The sequence below is a fragment of the Harpia harpyja genome, chromosome 6 (genome assembly GCF_026419915.1).
Source record: "Harpia harpyja isolate bHarHar1 chromosome 6, bHarHar1 primary haplotype, whole genome shotgun sequence".
Taxonomy (NCBI): Eukaryota; Metazoa; Chordata; class Aves; order Accipitriformes; family Accipitridae; genus Harpia; species Harpia harpyja.
This window is the reverse complement of record NC_068945.1, coordinates 36,303,176-36,324,627: the sequence shown is the minus strand read 5'-3', so window position 1 is coordinate 36,324,627 and position 21,452 is coordinate 36,303,176. Positions and strand designations below refer to the sequence as shown.

The window sequence follows — 21,452 nt, the reverse complement described above, 5'->3', positions numbered from 1 at the left end:
GTTTGCATAGGAAAAAGGCTCTATGGACTTTCATCTCCACTGATCTCCTCAAATTGTATTAATGCAGTATATTTACAATGAAAGAATTATAAGAATGACAACTGGTATTTCTCCAAAAGCCTTCTTCAACTACATTAATTACATTTCAATCCACCCACCTGATTTGGGCTTTACCTTTAGTGTCATCCCTGTTTTGCAAAGGGAAAATGAAGGGTTTGAAAATTTCACTGACTTGTGTAAACAGTCACCAACAGAGAGAAGTTTGTGGTATAGGTATTCTGACTTCAGTTCTGCTGCTCTGACCAGAAGAGGAATAATTTTCCTCTCAACATATTTTGACATAATAATATCTGCTGTTGGCTAGGAAGTGCTGGCAGATGTTCACATATAGCAACATTAATGTTTTGGAAGACTTCCGCCTGTTTTCTATTCATAATTGTATCTTCCCACAAGCTACACTGGAACATTTTACAATTACTTTGCAAATCACATTTCCAGAAAGAGAAGTCCCTGCAGCTAACTAGAGCCAGATTACGGTGGCATTCAGGTGCTACCATCCACTACAACCAAGGAGCATCAGGCACCTAAAAAGCTTTAGAATTCAAGACCACAGCATCTAATCCTGCTGAAGTCGGTGGGAAGAGTTCTCTTTCCCAAATCTTACGCTTTCTATAAGATTTGTACAGTGACAGAGCAGATGATTGGTACACAAAAAGAAAGTCCAAGTGACCGCAAACTTCAAATGGCTATAAATATTTCTAAATCAGGAACTGTATAAGGGGCAATCTAAATGGTCTTGAATGGACTACAACAGACTAAAACTACCTTCAGAGAGTAACTGCTTACTGTGTTATATGGCCTAGAAATATAAGCAGCTTTGAAAATCAATTACGCAAAGAAGAATTTGTCAGAACAGCCAATTAGATGCTAAAATCCTTGTATTGAAAATTGATGCTACAGCTAATTAAGCAGTCAAAACTGACTTTTCGCCTAGAAACAGAAGGAAAGAGACTATTCCGCTTTAGCTGCACGTACAGTTTTCCCATCATATACCTTTAATTGTCTGTTACCTGTTGGCAGTTCAACCTGCCACTACTGTAATTTCTTTCTAAAATAAACAGCATTTAGGCTTTCTGTATGTTTTAAACATATGTAAAGTGAGGCTTTACACCAGTCGAGAATGTGGTCTATCAGAAAGGCAACATACTAAAATGCCATAAATATGTATATGGTACAAGATTCAATGTCTCAAGAAATCAAAAGTCAAAGGATCACAAAGCTTCCAGAGTAAGTTCACAGATCATTTAAAGACGTTTGTGTCCTTTTCACAAAACCATTTGTGTCTATGACTAAGGCTTTAGCTGCGATAAGGAAAAAACACACAGGCAGAAAACAAATTTCAAGTCAGCACGCACATATATTTGAAATTCACACACTGCAAATACATACGCTCAGAGGCATACATTGCAGCAATGTTCCCATGGTGTGAGCTCTAACTGCAGAACAAAAATGACTAAGCGGACCCAGTGGTCTGATCAAGGAAGGAGACTTCTCTATTTCTATATGCAAGTTAAGAAATGAAAATCTGTTTGCTCAGTAAGGACCCCATTTACTAGGAGAAAATCAGCAGCCATCCTATGCTGTAGCAGGAAAAGTATCTCCAGTCCTGCAGGGCGCTGAAGACTTCCCAAGGGATACTGAGTGACTTCAGCCACCACTTAAACCCAAGTGTTTTCGTCCTTGTTATTTCCCCGATTCACATCAACAAAATAAAAAGGTTGGTGTGAAAATTTAAACTCTTATCTCTTTTTGCTACGACTAAACTGGTTACCCGTTTAGGAAGTACGTATGCTCATAATTACAAAAAAGAGGGAACAACTTGGAAAAAAAAAATTCTTCTACCCAGTTAATTTTTTTGTCCCGACGCTGGGAAAATACACAATAAAAAAACCACCTTACTCTTACAGACCTCTAATCCTGTTACCACTGAAGTCAAAGGGAGTTTTGACTTCCCTCACCCCATCATAGCACAACGAGGCCTCAACTCGGAACCATACCCGAAAAATTACAGCTATTTTAGGACATGAACCCCACACAAACGGGTTGCCATTCTAAGCAGTCACCCCCTTCACAGAGGGCTCTGCTTTGCTCCGCAGCCACAAGCCCACCACGGATATTAAAAACCAGCATGTGTCAGGGTTTCTGAATGCGTATGCCCATGTGTCTCCACATTAATGTCCATAGTGACACACGCTGGCTGTACCGGGGAAGAACACCGCTAGAGAGATCACCTTAAAAAAAAAAAAAAAAAATACAACCCACCTTTGGCAAGTATTCGCTTCTGATAAATTATCTCATTAATGCAAACATGAAAAAGAAATTCCCCTTCCAGATCTTATCTCCCTTGAATTACAACTCTTCTGTATGGGAAACGCAGCCTCTTGCCTGTTGCACTAGAAATGCTTTCGGATCCCAGCTGAAACTCCTGGCACGACACGAGAAGCCAGCAATCAAGTCCCCCTATTTTAAAAACTACAGGCTGATGGGGAGATTTGCTCTTGCTTCACCAGATGTTGAGCCATATTCCTTGCTCTTGTTTAGTCATGCTTCTAAGGAGCATTTCATCATCTTTCAGATAAAGACACTTGCTTCTAAAGGCCATTTTTAAGCTTTTTTTTTTTTAATTAAGATACAGGGGTTTTTCCCCAAAAATGTTCTTGACTCCAGCTTCATTTAACATATCAGTACATTATTAAAGCGTAATTCAAAAATACACTGAAAATGAGCAAGTCTAGGCAATGTGACCTATGCCAATAAATTCAATTAGCCACTGAGAGTTATTTTACAGTCCTTTACGAATTTCAATATAAGGAAGTTTAATTATTTTTTAATAAACCTCCTAAACATATTCTTGAAAGATGGAACAAGACTACTATTTTATTTCTATTCCCGATACGAACAAAAAATCAATCACGAGCCCTAAGAAAGACCAAAACTCATTCTTTGTTTCTCACGAGGGGTATGACGTAGAAGCTCACGAGGGCCACTTTCCCTTCGTAAAAAAAAAAAAGGGAATTCTTATTTTCAGCCACCTGCCTCACTCCTCTGGGGCACATCATTTCAGCCTTTCGCTCGATTCACACGAAACTTTCAGTGAGCGTTTCCTTAGCTGGAACTGGGGTATGTTTAGCGTTTCCCAAGTAAAGCAGAAGAGTGGGTGGTGCTATTATTCATCGCTGCACCCCACGACTCACAAAATAAGCCATCTGCCATCCCCGTTCCTGCTGTACTTTAATTAAGCGTCTACCAGTCAAAGAAAAAAAAAAGGGGGGGGGGGGAGAGGGGAAAAAAAAAAGCGGGGGTGAAGGGAGAAGAAGAAGAGTGGAAGAAAAGCGGGTAGGAAGGGATGAGAAACCCCCCTGGGTGCTTCTGGAGCCGGCAAACCCCTCGCTACGGTGGGGGCGACGGACGGACCCCCCCCGTGTGCGGCGCAGGGGCCCGACCGAAGTTGAGCGGGGCCGGGGGAAGGAAAGGGAAGGGAAGAGAAGGGAAGGGATGAGAAGGGAAAGGAAGGGAAGGGGGGGTACGGGGGACACGGGGCTGGGGGCGGCCGTACCTGGGAAGAGGAAGGCTTTGCTCCCGTTGTGCAGCCCCGGCACCTGGCGCACCCCCTCCGCGGAGCCTCCCAGCTGTAGCTCGGCCAGCACGTCGATCTGCAGCGAGGGGTCCACGCCAAAGCCTGCGACTAGACCCACCAAGTGCCGTTACCCCCCCCCGGAACCCGACACCGCAACTTTCCGAGCAGCCCTCCACCCTCCTCCCACCCTTCCCACCCCGTTCAGCCGCGGAATCCCCGCACCTGCGGCCGCCCGGGGGGACCGCGAAGCTTCCCCCCCCCAACCCCGGGTGCCCTCCCGGCGGGTCCGGCATCCACCTACCTGGCCCCAGGCAGAGGAGAAGGCAAAGCGTGCTCAAGCGGCTGCCGGACTCCATGGTCCACCGATGCTCTCAGTCCATAATCCCCCTCCTCCGGCTGGTACGAGTGGAAAAAATAAAAAAAAAACCAAACCAAAAACCCTGCGGGGCAGAGGCTGGGCTCCCTCCCCGCCTCTCACCGGGAGGAGCGGACCCCCCGCCGCCCCGCAGCTCGCATCACGGCGGGGGCCGCGCCGCCCCGAGCACACAAAGGCGAGGGCGGAGGGGAAGGGAGAAGGGAGGACGGGCAGCGCAGCCCTCCGCCCGTGGGCAGACAATGAGGGGGGGGGGACACGACACAGACACGGGGACGGAGAGCTCGCCGCCACCGAGCGAGCGAGGCCGCGGCAGCCGGGATGCGGAGGCGGCGCGTCCGTGCCCGCCCCGCCGCCGCCGCCACCGCCACCAGGCACGGCCCCTCGGCTGGAGGGGAGAGCTGCTGCCCGGTTCCCCCCCCCCCTCTCCGCCCCGGGAACACCCGTCTCCTCCTCCCCCGGGGCCCGCCGGTTTATGGCGAGGCCGCAGGAGCCGCCCACCGCCTCCGCCGGGCCGGGGAGGGGAGGGAACGGGAGGGGGGTCCCGGGGGGGGGAGGCACGGCTTCGCTGTCCCCCCCCCAAGTCCACCGGTGCCGGGTTTTGCCCTTGGGTTGATCGTCCGGCCGTGTGGAAGTGAGCGCTTGACTCGGCGTGCCCAGGGAATGCCGTCGGAACCTCGGCCTGATGGCTGAGCACGAATAAAAATAATTCGGGGGGGGGGGGGAGAAACCGGGACGTTTTCAGGAGTTGCCGAAGCTGGGAGCGTGCGGAGCTGGCCCAGCCGGTTGCCCTGTCGTGAGGGACGGCTTCCTCGGTTCCTTAACAAACCCTCCTCCCCCCCCCAGTGACATTTCTGTGCCTTTACTTTGTGTGCCCATAAAGGGGGCTAAGAATAGCCTTATTCTTCCCTTTCACGGACTCCCAACGTGCAAGGCAGAAATGTCTCGTTGCCAGTTTGTCAAATTCTGCGGAATAAAGGATTGGGGGGTTTTAAACTTTTTTTTTTTTCTAGTTTTACAGGCACGTCAGTAAGACCCTGATGTCAGCCAGTGATTCCAGTATTGTTTATTGACCTCCCCCAAATTCATCCTCTGTGATCTTTGCAAATAATAAAATCTTTACAAGTAACCTTTACAAATCTTTCCCAATAATAATTCCAAAGGAAGAGGGCATTTTTCCCTTTTTTTTTTTTTATCCCCCAAAGATGACCATGGGAATCAATGGTAACTCTCCTTTCCAGGCCAGATTAACCAACTGAGATCCTAAGCAACGTACAAAGCAAACACCTTCTTTCCTATTAAAAAAAAAAAAAAGGAGAGAGGAGTGTCTAAAGATGAAAGTGGGAAAATGCAACCCATCCCTCAACCCAAATCCACAGCACGGGTGTTGGAACACCGTTCCAGTGTGCCCACCACCCGCGTCACCCTGGGAAGAGCTACAGGCTTCTTCTCCAGGTGGCAGAGCCCCGTGAGAGCTGCTTCTATGGCCGCTTCCCATTGCAACAGGTCTGAAAACCAAAATAGGAATTCTGCTGCTGCTACCAGCTGTGTAACTGGTCACACGGTGTCCCTGATGTTATAGCTTGCATAGACAGAGGAGATAGTGACATCCCACCCTCATCCTAATCAGCCTAGCACCTCTTCCGCACCGAAGCGTCGTCTCCAGCCTGTTGGTGACGTGGAACTGCGCTTCCGAACCCACGGCATCCGCTGGCTGCCAGGGCAGTCCAACGAATGATGTGTTTCCTTGGGGGAGTAAACGGACAACAGCCACGCGTTGGTGATTGTTTTCATGCTATTTCAATCACATTGGTTATAGATAACTGAACCAGAAGCAATTAATTTGCGTAGAAATAGGTTCAAAATCTAGAGCGATCATGGTGCCTAGTGAGCCCCCACCACCAGTTGAGTCAGGGACGCAAGTGAACAAACCAAAAGAGGCAAACATCTGCCTTGAATTCTTTGCGTCTGCCAGCAGCCACTGCCATCAGCCATTACTATGGGATGCCAGAGCGGAGTAGGTGTGTAAATCAGGTGGAGTCCACCCCTTTGATAATCCATTTCTCTCAATAGATCTCGGGGGAGTGGCCACTCATCTTCATGTCACATACATGAAAAATCACTCAAAACGCCATCCAACTGCTTTATCTATTCCCTCTTACCTATAGGGAGCCCAGGGCAGACATCATAAGCATTACAGAGAGCTGTGTTTCTGCCATGTGAGATGTCAATAGTGACATAATTCAGCTAACCAAGAAGTAAGCGAACAGCAAAACAAGAATTTCTACCGATACAAGGAATATGATCTTGATGATTAGATCCTTCAAGTAGTTGGCTAAACCTAATACGTATTTCTACCCATGGAATCACTTTCTGAGCTCTCGTGAAACATACAGTTTCACAGTCTCGCTGGGCATGTCCCTTCTTAAATCTGGATGTTATGGAAATACCTAAAAGAAAATGGTTTTTACGCCTTTAGCTGGCTGGAATGCTCTTCCCTTTGATGGAAACCATGTCTTTTAGCCAAGACATACGCTTCATACTGAGGCTCACCATATTCTACTCCACACATGGCAAAGGGTGACAAATCTAAGAAAACGGTACAGCGTATACATATCTATAATAACCGTGCATTGGTGAATGCACAGTACTCTAGTGCTTTTGATATTAAGCAAGGTCTCTGTCTAAAGAAGCCCATTTCAGATATTAACCTTTACATCTCCCAGCAATTTTCAAGGCTCTCCAGAGTCTAGAAGTCTCAGAGGTATCTTGGTACCTTTCTTTTTTTTTTTTTTTTTTTTGTGAGCTGAGATAGTTCTGATCCCTACAAACGCTAGAGGTGGGATTACTCAAGGAAACATCTGTAGAAGACAAGGCTAATCTTTTGCATTGGCTATGGGACTTCTCCTGTGACTTTCTTTAGAATACCACCTGGTCATAGGTATTACCACATCTACAGTGAAACAACCTTCTCTTGACAAAACCTCTAGGATGAAATGACGTCCTGCAATTCCACACCAACGGACATGGCAACAGTACCACACAATAGAGTTTGCCCAAGTATAAGTGAAGAGGCTTTCTGGGGAGCTGACCTTGGGCTCGGCCACCAAATCTCCTGGAAGGGGGAACGGCCCCGCCAGTGACGTTCCTGCCGGAGAGGCAGGTGAGCCTGCAGTGCTTCGGTCGCAGTAGCAGGAGCACACTGTGTAACACAAGCTTCGATGCTCTTTAATACAACTGACTTACAACCAGCCTTCTGGTCATCAGTGTTTAATTTTCAGTGAGATTTTTGGATTAACTAGGTAGCATGATATTGACATCCCCCACCCTCACCAAAACCCCTACTAGATCCTAAAAAGTAAGGAGGTCTTCTGAATAATGGCTAATATTCACAGCAATTTTCATGCCAAATGAAGAGTTAAGGGATGTGTTACAAGCTCCAAATTCATGAATGATTTCATTGCAAAGGGAATCTCATATTAATTACGCTCATATTAATTATATGCTAATAAACTGAACTGAGTCAAGCTCTTAAAGCATGCAGATGACAATCCTGCACTGGGAAAGCTTTACCTCTCTTCCTGCAGCTTATCTGGGTCTATTTATTTTTAAAGAAAAACATGAATATTTTATTCACAGTAGTTTTACCCATGTATGCCTGTGCCGGAACCTGGAGAGTCCATGTGAAGTTAAGAACTACATAAGGAATTGTCACTGACCTACTTATAAAACACTGATGCAACTTTTTTTCTGAGAGTATAGAAAACAGTCTTCCTTATATTGCAAAACACACATAGTTGTTTACTCAACATTATAGTGCTCTAATGCAGCATTTCTACAGAAAAATATTTGTAAAACATGATGTTCCGTAATTAATACTTTTTGAAGTGGAACAAGGAGAATGGTCTGTTGTCAGAGAAGCAGCTTTTTAATTTGAGTAAATTCGATACTGCTGGGGATGAGGGCTTTTATTAGTTACAGTCAGGGAACATGCAGGCAAATTATGCTGCAGCAGTTTCTCTTAATACCCTTCAAGGTGGGCTTCCGTCTGCACCATTATATCATTACGATCCAGATTTTCCATCTACGAAAACAGTTGGGTGTAAAAAACGTACAGTTGTTGTGTGATGTGTAAAATGCCGTGTGGGACTAAGGTGAGACCACCAAACTCATTTTCACTTGTTTTCTAAATGATGGCTTCAGCAGTGAGGAACAAAGCTCAGATGCTGTTCTTGAATAAACCTCAGGTGTTTATTAGATAGTTTTTTCTTGCCGGCTTCCTGACCAGATCTAGGAACTTCTTCCGTGGCACCCTCTGCCTCCAACACGTATGCACCTCTACCTGTTTCTATAAAGCAGGCGATTTACTTTTGCTGCTTTGTTAGCCTCCTCACAGTTCCCCCCTCGCCCAGTCTCCTCTTCCCCAAATGCTTTCTGCCCTTCGGCAGCTCTCTCTCGCTCCAGCACTCTCTCTCTTTCCCCCTTTCTGGCACACAAGTGTGCATGCACACCCTCTCCCTTGCTTATCCTCTCGTTGCAATTTGTCAGTCTTGCAGCCTCCCCTAGGTGAGAGCTGCAGTCTGTACCAGCATCCCGCACGCTGCAGGTTTCCCATCTCAGAAACGCACTTTGGACCAGGAAAGCCTCGGAGGACTTGGGATTTAAATACAGCACTTGGCAAAGACCCAGCAGAGACTGTCAAACTAACGAAGCTACACACCCGACCGTGACAGTACCAGCCCCATTCAAAAGCCTTGGCATCAAAGGCGTTCCTCTCAAGCACGCACCAGCCGAGGAGGCATCACCCATTTTAGTTACAGTTATGAATGTTTCATACAGATTTGATATTGCCCTACTTGTAATAGCAAAAATTCCTTACTGTCAGAAAAGAGAGCTGTGAAACAAAGGCTGTAGCTATTTAAGGAACACACTTTACGTCTCTTAAAGTTTCATGTCTTCCTGGTTTTTTACATCTTCTGCGCTTGAGGCCACCTCACATCTTGTGCCTGAGGTTGCAGCTTTGGCAAGCGGACAGGTGCAGTCGGCAGTGGAGAAGCAGCACGGGGAGCGGTGGAAAGTACAAGGTTGTTGTTACGGCCGCGCTCTTCTGAGCGCAGAAAGAGAAATGGAGGCAATTACATTAATGAGAGGTAAAGACGGAGGTAGAGATGAAGGTATGTTTCAGAAGTTTTCCCAAAGAGTCTTGTTTGATTCAAGGGCAAGGAAGAAAGGCTGGAAGTGCAGGCTCTGCTCTCTTTTTCCCAAATTCGAACTTAGAATCTTCGGAGTTGCAAGGTGCCCACGTTAACCTTGCTTGCTAGAGTCTTGTTTTTTATACTAGCTTTATTTTCTTCCTCCAAGAGGGTTCACATCCCTTTGATGTAAGGTAAAAGTGATAGACTGCCCTGCTGGCAGCCTTCACACATTATGATGCCTAAAAATGTCTTTTCACAGAAAATGTCAGCTAGGAGCGCTGGCGTTGTATTTGGCGTGTGGAACCATATGAAGTAAGAAGCGGATAGTTCATGATCAGGATTTAATTATCTCAGTTCTGTCAGTCCAGACTGCAATAACAATTAGGCAAGATTAGAGTTAAATTACCTTGACCTAAGCGTGCTCAGTGTTTTGATCATCTTGCCATCTGAAGTATTATTCCCTATTAAAAAATGGATTACCATATCCATCACAAATATTTATGATAACAAAGCTGGCGTGGAAAGACTTTATTCTGGTATGTTTTACTCTTGTCATAAAGAAAAAAAATCTACGCAGCCCTCAGTGGAGCCAGACACTGGCTGGAGTGAGAGTCCCTGAAAGAAGGTGGGTGCTATTTTGTTCTTCTCCCACCGCCTAATGTAATACAGTAATTCCATCTGCAAGTACCAACGTTGAGAGAGGATTTCTCATAGTAGAAGACTCCCTCCTGTAGAAAACAGAGAGAAAACAAAATCCAGTAGCTGAGAATCAAATCAGAACAAATCCATACTTGACAGCAGAATTTGTTAATGACTGCAAGAGGCTCGATGAATTCTCCAGGCTTTATTTTCATTAAAAGCAGATGCCATTGTAGAGAACATGCTGGTCTCAGAGGTTTGACACCGATGTTAGGGGCTGACACTTACAGCTTGCTGTGGTGGTCGGAGTCAGTGGAGAGATTCCAGGCAACTTTGGATCAGGGACCAGATCCACACCCCGTCCCCAGACCCCGCTCACTCAAAAAGAACAGCGGACACTTGTGGTACCGGGCTCTGCTTTCCTTCTCATGGGCACAAACTGCCATATCAACAAATTCCCCAAATCCAGCACAGATAATTTCAAAGAGATCCAGTCTGTCCGGTGTGTCATGAGTGGGACTGCAGTGGAACAGAATATTAATACCTGTCATACATCCATATAGTTTTCAGTTGAGCAAAGCCAGATTTTGGCTCCTGCATTGTAGGGAGAGGAAGAAAACAGTTTAAAATATGCTTGTGACCTCAGAGGTTCAAATTTAACAGTTCCTAGTATAGTCTAATTACTTCTGCAGTATCTGGAAAGAAAGTATCACAGGATCTCTTACACTGCCTGACAAATAATAGGCTTTTCAAACTTGATCTGTACAGTTTTCATACACAAAGGCGTATTTATTGGGCAAACTGGAATAGCTTCAACGATTCTATCAGTTTATCAGATAATTAAGAAGGCCTTTAAGTAGCGTAGCATTAACACATCATCAAACTCCAATTCTTAAAGGACCTTGGATTTCTCCTGCCTAGAGAAAAAAACGTAGAAGAAAGGCAACAACCTGGGTGGTGAGGAGCCTGTCTACGCTTTGGTGTGGCCTCTTCTGCTGGGAGAACTGTAAAGACCTGTTAGCTCAGATGCTGTGGTGCTGGGACACGGTAGGTAGCTTCTGGACCCAAGGAAGCAAGTTTGAACAGCGCTGCGCTCCGGCATGGCAAAGTCTGGGGATTTCTGAACCCTGCTTTGCTGCAGAGACTAAACATGCCCAGTGCCAGTCTCGCCAAATCTTCCTGCAGCTGAAGGGAGACCTGACTTGCATCGTCAGGAAGAAGAAATGCACGCTGAGCCTTGGTCACGTTTCATTGGGTTAGTCCTACAGATGTAATTTAAAAAAAAAAATAAAAAATCCAAAGAGCTAGAACCAAGAGTCTGGTAATAAATTTGATCAGCAGTTCCAGAGTGTAAATGTACGCCCTGCATTTTAAAATTTGTATGACTTCAACATTGCTTTTTAAGCCAAAAAATTAAAATTCTCTGTGAATTAATACAGCTAAATCATTACAGGACATGACGCTAAATAAATTCCATTATTCCCTTTTTTGAACAAACAAAAGGAGGAGAAAGATTTAGGCCCGTATTTTCTTAAAAATTAGCATCTGTAGACAAATTCTAACACATATCTTAGATCCCACTCCTTGTGCCCTTAATAGCAAAAATGCACGTAGGGCTAGGAGGGCCAGGTTCAGGTACCTGCTTCGTCTGATTACAGCGTATGCTTCATCTTGGCTTATCTCTATTGCTAGTAAGCATCCAACTCTTGAGTTATTTCTAGCAGAAAATTATTTCACCACAAAATGCTTGATTAGTCCTAATCCAAGTGGTCTGTTTTTCAAAAGTCTGGGCACTAGACATTTCTCATGAACATCACTTGCAGTTTTACCCCTTACTTGTTCAAGCACATGTAAAGCTAGAGATCCTGTATTTTAGCATACCTGTTTGGCTAGGGGAGTTAGACTGTTAATGGGGACAGATGGCAGTCACTAGCTTCGGTACCTAACCACTGATGGAAAAACAATTTTAGAAGCTGGGAATTCCTTGCATTCTTGGTTTTGAATTCTAGCAACAGTGTAACCTTGAGAAAGAAATTAAACATCTAAAATAACATCAGTGCTTTCTTCTTGGTTGGGGAGGAGGATTCAGGAGCCAGGCACGCTAAACCACAGGTGTGAAAGTAACAAAAAGGTACATACGAGGTACAGGAGGGTTACTGATGGCTGAGAAACCAGTACCAAGTTGGGAAGAAATGAAGCAATTGTGAATAAGTAACTTTTATTAGATGGGAATATCAAAAGATATTCAGTGATGATAAGGTTTTTTAGAGGAGGATAAAGGTAGGAGTTAAAGCACCTAAACCATCAGGTCGTGTAGGAGAAACTGACTGTTGGCACACAAATTCTAGATCCTAGAAAAACCAATCCAGTGCTGTAAACACACCTGTGGATCAAAATGATTCAGCATGAAGAAATACTATGTGTAATGGAGTTCATTAGCTTAGTAACAACAGGGTTTGGTGCAGAGAGTAGGGTCCCAAGTACAATAATTACGATGAGAATAATTGTGATATCCCTATTTACATGAGTATTTCCCTTGAAGCTGATAGAATTACAACCATGGATGACTGAAGTCATATTCAGGCTAAATAATTTAAGCAAAATATCAGCATTTTTACAATAAAATATCAGCATTTAAAACAGGGCTTTTTCTTCCAGAGAAATAATTATTTTTTAAAAATGTGATTCATAACTTCAGAGTGGAAGCTATTTATAACCTGTGCTTTAGCAGATCTCCACAGTTCAGAACAAAGAAACAAGGGAAGGCAGAGGATAATTAAATGGTAAAATTCAAGGCTTAATTTTGATCCCCAAAGCATCTTTCAGAAATGGATACCCAGTTAAAGCAATGCAAATAAATGGAAGATTTGGCAGGCAAGATACGACTCATACAGTTAGATGAAGCTCAGAAAGTACATAAAAACAGTCAAACGCATGACGACAAATAAGTAATGCAAGTAAATCACATACGGAAAGCTGACTGTTACATGTAGGCTTACTAGACTGCTAAGTGCAAAGAAAGAAAGCACAGGGTGAGAAAAGATTGCAGTGAAGGTAAATGATTTATTGGGGTGTCAGAAAAGAAGGGCTGGGGGTGAATCTTTAGTCTGAAGTTACATGTGGTGATGTGAAAGCCCTGTCGGATAAAAGATATTAAAAATATCCGTGGTGTAACAACTCCAGAAATATATGTTCCAATAATTCATGGTACCAAATGGAATTCATCGGAGATTCTGAGGAAATCCCAAGAATGAAGCACAATTTCAGCCTACCATAATTTATCGTTAAAGATACGTAATTCATCATTAAAACAGCCACTAGGCTGGATAACTGGCAAATGGCCAACACTGTAGCAATCTTTAAAACAGCTCTTAAGACTGACCCTCAGAACTGAAATCTAGAGAATCTTAATTCATTAATGGGGAAAATAGTTGAGAAAATCATTTAAAATAGTTATAAAACACCTACAGGTGATATGTAGGAGAGAGAGAAGAAGTCAGGATGAACAAATTGCAAGTCAGCACAGATCAGCAGAGATAAATTGATACACTTATCAGTGAGGATAAATTGTGCTTTCCTAACCTGTTCAAATGTTATAAATCGTTAGCAAAATATTGACTAAAAGAGAATCACGGGATATGCATTTACAGAGACATTTGATAATATCATTCACATGAGGCTTTAAGGAAACTCGGTACCCCTGGGGTAGGAGATAAGGTCTTTGTTACGGGTTAAAGAGAAAGAAAAGGATGGGGATGAACAGCAGACGGTTGGGATGAAAAGGTGGCAAGAGTGTGATGCCACAGGGACTGTACCGGAGGATCACTGCTAGGATTAATTCCACCCTTTCTCCGGCCCCATCTATTTATTAATGACCAGGAAGAGAGGGAATACAATGAGATGGCAAAACTGCTGACAACACAAAGCTGTTAAATTAGATAAAACTAAGGTGTCTGTAAATAACTCCTGGGACTTGTTGCAAAGCTAGCAACAGGAAAGGAAATGATGTTCAGCATAAGCAACTGCAGAGATATGACCATAAAACAAACTGCTTAAACTGCTTATACTCATTAATGGGGTCTGAACGAATTACGGGAGAGCCTTGCTGATTTGCATTTGGGAGAGGAGAGCTACTACTTTTTGTTGCTTATTTACAACTAGAGGGATTATTTTAAAATAGCAGCTAGTACAAAGTATTTTCTGTTCGTCTATTTAAATTGTTGGGGTTTCATTTTATCTGAACCCTTCCTAATCTCTGAGTAGTGCTCAATAATCCAGTGACATACCACCGCTGAGAAGGGCAGTGTCTGCCTCTCTCTTCAGAGCTGAGAAATCTTGGCAAGCAGATGGCTCTGAACGGTGGGGCCAGCTAAGCAGTCTGTCATAGCCTCATTCCTTCACCCAGTGTCAGAGCCAGAGGACTCCTGCTGCGGGAGCTTTTATATCTCTTCATAAAAAAGACCGACGACATGCTAAAGATAGCCTCTGCTTACACGGGGTGGGCCGAACTGTGCGCAGAGGAAAATGAACAGCCTGTCCTTATTGGAAGATATTTTTCACAGATTACAGTGCTGATGGGAGGGAGTTTGCTGAAAGCTCCCGTTGGCTGATCCACCAAAGCATCTCCTTTCCTCCTTCTGACTCCAAATGGCTCCGGAAAACATGAAAGGCAGAAGGAAGAAGGGGAAAATGCCAGGGGTGCCCCAAAAAACTCACGCTGGGCTCGAGCCTCTTTTTTTCCTTGCACCGGTGTAAAAGTGGAGTAGCCCAGCAAAGTCCAGCAGAGAGACACCTCAGCAATAGGGCTGCAAGAGAGAGCAGCGTGCGGATGGACCAGCCCTTGGCTACCACGCTGTCGTTGCCGGTACCCAGCCCCGCAATGTGGATGCTGCCGGCATCTCCATCGCTCCTGCTCAGCCCTGTGGGTCAGTTCAGCCCTGAGCAGGTGAAGAGGATGATAGAGCCGAGAGGCACGGGCTGGTTTCCCAGGACTACGAGAAGACTCTACGTGCTTGTCTTAATACGCTACTGTAGCCAACCTCTAGTGAATGAAAGGGAGGTAAATGTTGCCTCTTCCCCATGATGAGCTTATACATCAGCGGAAAGGAGAATTCGCTTTTTCACCTGTGCAGGTGACTGGAATATCCCTGAAGGGATGGGAATAACTCAATAAGGACAACATCAACACAGAGCAGCAAACCTCGGATGAAAGCTTGGGGGGGGGGGGAGGAGAATAAAGAGCACACAACACAGAAATGGTAATGACTGCTACCCCGTCTGACCTTCCCTACTCGTACATACCTCCTTTCTCTGCATTTCTTACAGTTTAAAGCATCTTTTGAGCGCAGGTGAGCAGAAACGCATATGATCTTCTGAGCCCAATGCCTTTTACCCTGCTGCTAATTCCTTCTGCTGCAAATTCTCGCCAGGTACATTTTGGAGCATCATTAGCTGTTTTCACAGCCATATAGCACAGAGGGGCTCACGGCCATCCTATGGTCAATCAGTTTGTTCATCTTTCCTTCCTCCGGTTCATGAACCCCTTTCCTACAGCAAAAGTTCTGGTGATTAGTCTTCAAGGGCATGATTTTGCACTTTGGATTATTAAATTTCATGCTGTTTCTATTCTGCTGTTCCACAAGGTCATCTAATTTTTCCTGCATAATAATCAAGTCTTCCTCTGGTCTGTATTAGCTGTACGTACCAGCTTTGTGTCATGTGCAGATTTTGTAAATGCACGTCTAGCCTTTGCACCAAGGTCACGAAGGAAAACATCAAACCAGCCTGGGCCCAAGGCTGCCCTCACAAGGAACGTAACTATCGCTCTCTACTCCTGTAATCCAGCAACCTCTTCTGTTCTACAATGTCAGAATTAATCGTCTGTCATCTCTTACTCAAATATGAGTTCCTGTGAGGCACACCCTGTCTCAACACCTTCCTTAAATCTAGATAGATTCAGTCCACTTTTTATTTGCTTTTTCATTTATTCCCTAAAATCTTTTCTGGTGTTCATATAGGACAAAATGCAGCTGAGCTGTGATTATCTATATCTCCCTCCTCCACTCTTTTCTCTTTTTTTATTTTGCTCATGCCATGAAGCAGCATGTTTCTCCCTGGAGGTGGCAGGAGGAAAAGTGCCAGCAGAAGACGAGAACTTTGCCAGCATCTCCTGGGGAGCAGGTGAAGTGTCAGGATAGAGAGAAGTAATGTCTGGGACATCACCCAGTGCTACTTTTGGTTTGGGTTTGGGTTTTTTTTCACTAAGTTTTTAATAGGTTTAACAAACATGCAGGTTCAATAGTATGGGGGCATTTCTTTCAAAGACCCTGAGAGACTCTCAAAGAAGGGAAAGAGTGTTCAGAAAAATCTCCCGGTACTGGCGAGGACTCCATATAGATCCTGCCTGTCCTTGCAGCTTTTCCAAAACAAATGAATGCTGGGGCTCGGAGGGGAGAGTTCTTGGGAAAGGCAGGGCTGAAGGCCAGGCCATGCCAGAAGTGGGGTAAAACTGCTGCCCGAGGCTGGACGTAGAGAGCAGGGAGAGCAGGACTGCTGAGCAATGACAACGCATAGGCTCATCCACCAAAAAAAGAGCAGGAGCAGCTCAAAGGGACCAGCTCCCACATCCATCGGCTTCCCAGCTGGACGAGGGAGTTTCAAATACACGTGCAGGGCTCTGACAGCTCAGGACTTGTGGGGCTTTTAATATATATGCAGCTGCCTTAGTTTCTATAGAGCAGGGAAGCATCAGCTCTCCGGGCCCCTCACCACCCCATTTTACGTACCAGCCTGGCAGCCAGCGAGCACTTCTCACCTCACCCAACACTCGGCGGTGGAGGAGAAGATGTGGTCAGGATTATTGCCAGTAAATTATTTCAAGTGTTTGCCCTGCTCGTGGCAGGTTGCTCAGGTTTCCCCTCTCAATATGTTTAAACCCTACAATAAAATTTCTGTTTGCTTCAGGCCATCTGCCTAACTCGCAGTTTGGGAACGGGGAAGTGTCACCCGCTGCTTGCCCAGACTGGAACCGACTTTCCCACATTTGCAAGTGGGCGAGGAAGCCAGCCTTACTTCAGGTTTTACTAAAGACGGCTCGAAACTGGATGAGGCCTTTCGAGCTGCCAATCAGTGCTGGGTGGAAGGGCTGCATGCGAGCTACGTTTGCTTGTCCATGGTCATAAGCCTTAGCGGTGGGGCTTGTTAGCTTGCTTCACATCTGACCGCAACGTACTGTGCAAATATGCCCACCGTTTTGCTTTTGCCTCAGGAAAGGATGACTTCCATTGCCTTGCCATCCTCATTCACGTCCCAGCATTATCTCCTTCCCGGATCCCTGGGAACGGGATTTATTCACTGTTTGGCCATACCTAGATTAACCTTTCATTTCTATCTGTCAGTCAGCAGTTCCCGCACTTCTTGCCTTCTTTTTATTTCAGGGGATAGAGTATCTCCTGCCATTTATTTTCGTTTTCTTCGTGAGGTGCAGCTCAGCGAGGCTTATGAATGTTTTTGGTTTATCCCTGCATTTTCTGACCTGTGAGACCTTGCCCTCCTTACTGTCAGTTCCTCTTCCATTAGAGACAGGTTTCTTCTCACTCTTGAACGCTTTCTGTGGGTGCTTATTTTTGCCAGGCGGGTCAAGTTTCCTTTCCTACCATTTTCCCCTTGCACCTGCAATACACAAGAAAACTCTTAAATAATACACACTTCTGACTTAAATTAACTCCAAGTCTCCTTCGCATTAAAATTCTTGAGCTCCTCACTCCACTGAGCCTTATTTCACACACACAAAAAATGGCCATTCTGAATCCAAAACCTTAGTTACAGACCTGTTTTAGCTGATTTATTATCACCTGATCAAAGATGATTTTTGACAGCCAGTCCCTTTGTAAGTCTGTAAGGATCTGAGTTTAAAGCAGGATCATCTCTGGTTGATATAGTGACCCTATAGCAGAACATATAGACCTTCTCATCCAAGAATACCAGGACTTTACAATTACTGGTAGCATAACTTTCCAATCTATATATACAAGTTAAAAACTCCTACCAACAGATAATTCTTCCATCACCTTACAGACATCTCCACCCGAATCCACAGCTGAGCCTGGGGAGATCCACAACAGATGGCTCTGACAGAAACATATTTTCTGCTCTGTGCCTTCTGTTCATCAGAAAGCTTCTGTTCCTGTACCTCTTATTCCCACCATCAAGCCCTGCACGACTTACTAACACCTTTTCTTGCCCTTCATGATTATGTAGTTTCCCCATAAAAAGCCTAAAAAGCAGAGAAGTTTTGATGGCTATCTCGGCAGCACTCATATTTTACTTTGACTCTTGGGATGTTTGCTGTTTTTCTGAAGGCCACAGCTAGCAGCAAGCAATTGCATGAGACTATTGGCTTTCATTGAAGGAAAAAAGAAAAGCATTCGTCACTCATATTCATAGATAAAAGCTTGAAAACATGACTCAGATGCACCTAAACATTCTGAAGAGAAAAAAAAATGAGAGACCTGAAATGAATTTTTTTAAAAATCCCAACGTAAGCAGTGTCAAGAGTTTGGAAATCTGAGCCACGGGTTTTGAGCATTGAACTTGGTGGCAATACCGTGCTAAAAGGAGGGAGAGACAACTGGGGCTGGCTCGATGCCTGTGTGCGCTGTGAAAAAGGAAAGGGGACCCCGCGCACAGAACGGACCTGCAGAATTCTTGTATTAACATTGCAAATGTCCTTCTATCATTGCCACCAGGAACCATGAGGTGAAGCAGATTTCATAACTTGAAAGTCTTCTCAAGCAGCCAGGAAAGTGGTACAGAACATAGTTTCACATGTAATAGACTTTAAAATATTTTATTACAGGTGCAGTGATGTAGAAAATGGTTTACTCAACTACTATATGCTCCTTATCTAGGGAATGTTTACCATACTCTTAAGATACTTCGAATAAGCAACATGGACCATGTCATCCTAATAGTGAAAATGTTGGAATAGTCCAATCTATGAAGCAAATATATCGTAGAAGGAAAACCTTTCTTCCCTTGATCTCAAAGCTCTCTGTGATACACTGTATTTGGAGCCAGTAAAGGCAATACAAAATTTGCAGTGTTCATTTTTGCGTGTATTAAATAACTCCGAATAAAATCCGTTAGAAAAAGACACATTAGCATACAGTAGGTGTTACAAGAGAAGCGTGTGAACTTCTGACAACTAAATGAATTACACAAATAGATCCTTAAAACCTTGGCAACTAAGAAAGAACTCATCCAAACAATAGCAGTAACAGTCTTCCTTTAATTTCTGACCTAATTTTGAAAATGTACTTTCTCTCCTTTGTTCCTGCTTTTTATTGTTTTCCCCATCCTTGGATGTTAATAATACACTTGTGTCATTTTTCAGCTGGATGTAGAGACCATGTGGATGTCATCTCATCTTACTGTTCACAAGGTTATCGTAAATAAAACAACATAGAACATTAATAAGGAGCAGAATAACATGTAATGCAATTTTGAAGAATTCACAACACTGATATTCATCTTCTGTGACCATTTAATAGAGGAGGTGTCTGAAAGGACAGATGGGAATTGAAAGCAATGCACTTGGAAGAAAATGGAGATTACAACTATCCCTCCAATAATTTGAAACTGATTCTCGAGCTTCTTCAAAAATAAATGCAGAGCTCAAGGTCAGAAAATACATTACTTAGAATCAACCATTAGAATGCAGAACAGCCCCATAGCAGATTTTGCTGTCTGCAGATATCCTACATTTGTCTTCATCAGCAGCAGAGTATCCAGGCTACTGCAAGTGTCTTGGAGTACTGGGCTCAAGTAGTTTATTGATTGCAATATACAAGTAGCTATGCAATGGCAGCAAAACTGCAAATACCCTGTCCACCGCACACCGGGTCACATGTGCCACTGCTGATGGATTCTGTAGGTCTGCCCTGCTGTTTGGCAAGCCACATCTGCAAGTGCTGGCCAACAATACAGTGGGAAAATGTTTCCATGACAATAAGCATCACTCCTTTCTCTCCCCCCTCCACTCCTACTTCTTCCTCCCTCCTCCTGGCTTGCATTCATGACAGATTGCTCTGCAACAAATCAGTAGCACACTGAAGATGCTTTTGGATACTGGCCTATGAGACACAGTAACTCTGCTCTCCGGGTGACATGCTGCGGGGGAGGTGGGCAACCATGGAGGATCCCTAGTCCTCTTGGAGAAGGTAGCCAAGATGCAACTACTGTAATGGTTGAGCTCAGAAAAGTGGGGAATGAACTTCTAGCTCTCCGACTCATAATTATCCCATACTTCGATATCATTCAGAATATCACTTTTGAACAGGTTGCTACACAGCCTTGCTTTCTCCAGAATCATTATTGCATTCTGGTTTTAGGAGAGAAACTTGTCTTCTTTTGGATTGCTCAGCACATTTCTGTCTTGTCCTGATCTGTCATCTGTGTTTTTGACCAGCAGTAGTCTCTTTCTTACAGCTCTGCGGAAGCAGATGGCATACCTAAAGTTTGAGCTGCCCCCAAATTGTATCATCTCCTGTGGGAGAGGGATAGACTGGGAGAGAATTTGCGTTCCCACTGCTGTTGCTTGTACGAAGCTAGCAGCAGCTTCCTTGGCAGAGGGTCTCCCCTAGCAGCGAGACACCCTGACACTGAATGTAGAAATGGGGATAGGCAGCAGCAGCCGCTTTTCTAGCCCTACTTCTGCCTTTTTCACGAGATGCAGCACTGCATATGCAGATGCATAAGGAAAAGGCAGAAGTCAGAGATGCATTTTGCTCAGTGTAAGTCTCTCCTTGCACACTCTGGACCAGCTGTGCCATCTCCCCCACCTCCTGCCTCCTCTGCTGTGTCACTGCCTCGCAGCCCGGGTCCCCTTGCTCTGCGGCTGATGGCGAGGGAGGGACAGAGGGGCAGCATCAATACCGGGAGACTTAGCACGGCAGCTCCAGTAAAGTGCGAAGGGGAGGGAGAGAGAGCGTAAGGAGACTGATTATGCCCCGTGTCCCTTTCAGCAAGGAGAAGGCGGCAGAGCCCGTATGGGCTGTTTAAAGAAACCGGAGAACTACTGCTCTCGGATTAAACAAAGTGACCAGATGGGATGCCAGGACTCTCTGCTGTTGCTTGACCCAGAATACCCTTCTGCCCCATTTCAGTCTTCCCTCATGCCCTGGGCAGTAGCTGCCGTTACTGCCTAGACTTAGGGTCTTTAAAGGTGGAAAGTGAAAGGTGGCCAGTTGTAATGCCAGCCACATCACTTCTTTCAATGCTGCTGGTCACCATCGCACGTCTTGACTACAGTAGCCTGCTGGGCCACCTAGGTGCAGGAGGACCTCTGGATTAGTAGAGTACACTTACAGTTCAGGGTTCAGAGAAATGTTAATTTCCAATAAAAAGACTCCAAAAGGTGAGGTCTTGAGGATCCCAAGCTGTTACAGGGGCATTTAAATTATTTTATGGCTCTAATCCCAGCTTTCTCCTATGTAACTCCAGGACTTGTTTCCTGCACTCAGGTGGGATGAGCACCAAAGGATGCAGCTGAGCTTCAGCTGGTTTATGGGTGTCTGACACTAGCCAGTGTGCAGCAGCATGTCTGAAT

General features: G+C 44.8%; 1 protein-coding gene across 1 annotated transcript in view; it reads right to left on the bottom strand.

Moving 5' to 3' along the window:
* Positions 1-4,219, bottom strand: part of NELL2 (neural EGFL like 2) — a 154,801-nt gene extending 150,582 nt beyond the window's left edge. Inside the window, exons 1-2 of the mRNA XM_052790385.1 lie at positions 3,939-4,219; positions 3,617-3,745 (exon numbers count right to left, since the gene is read on the bottom strand). Coding sequence (XP_052646345.1) covers positions 3,617-3,745; positions 3,939-3,993 — 184 coding nt within the window. The 5' untranslated portion in view covers positions 3,994-4,219. The remainder of the gene's footprint in view (positions 1-3,616; positions 3,746-3,938) is intronic.
* Positions 4,220-21,452: the final 17,233 nt, after the last annotated feature.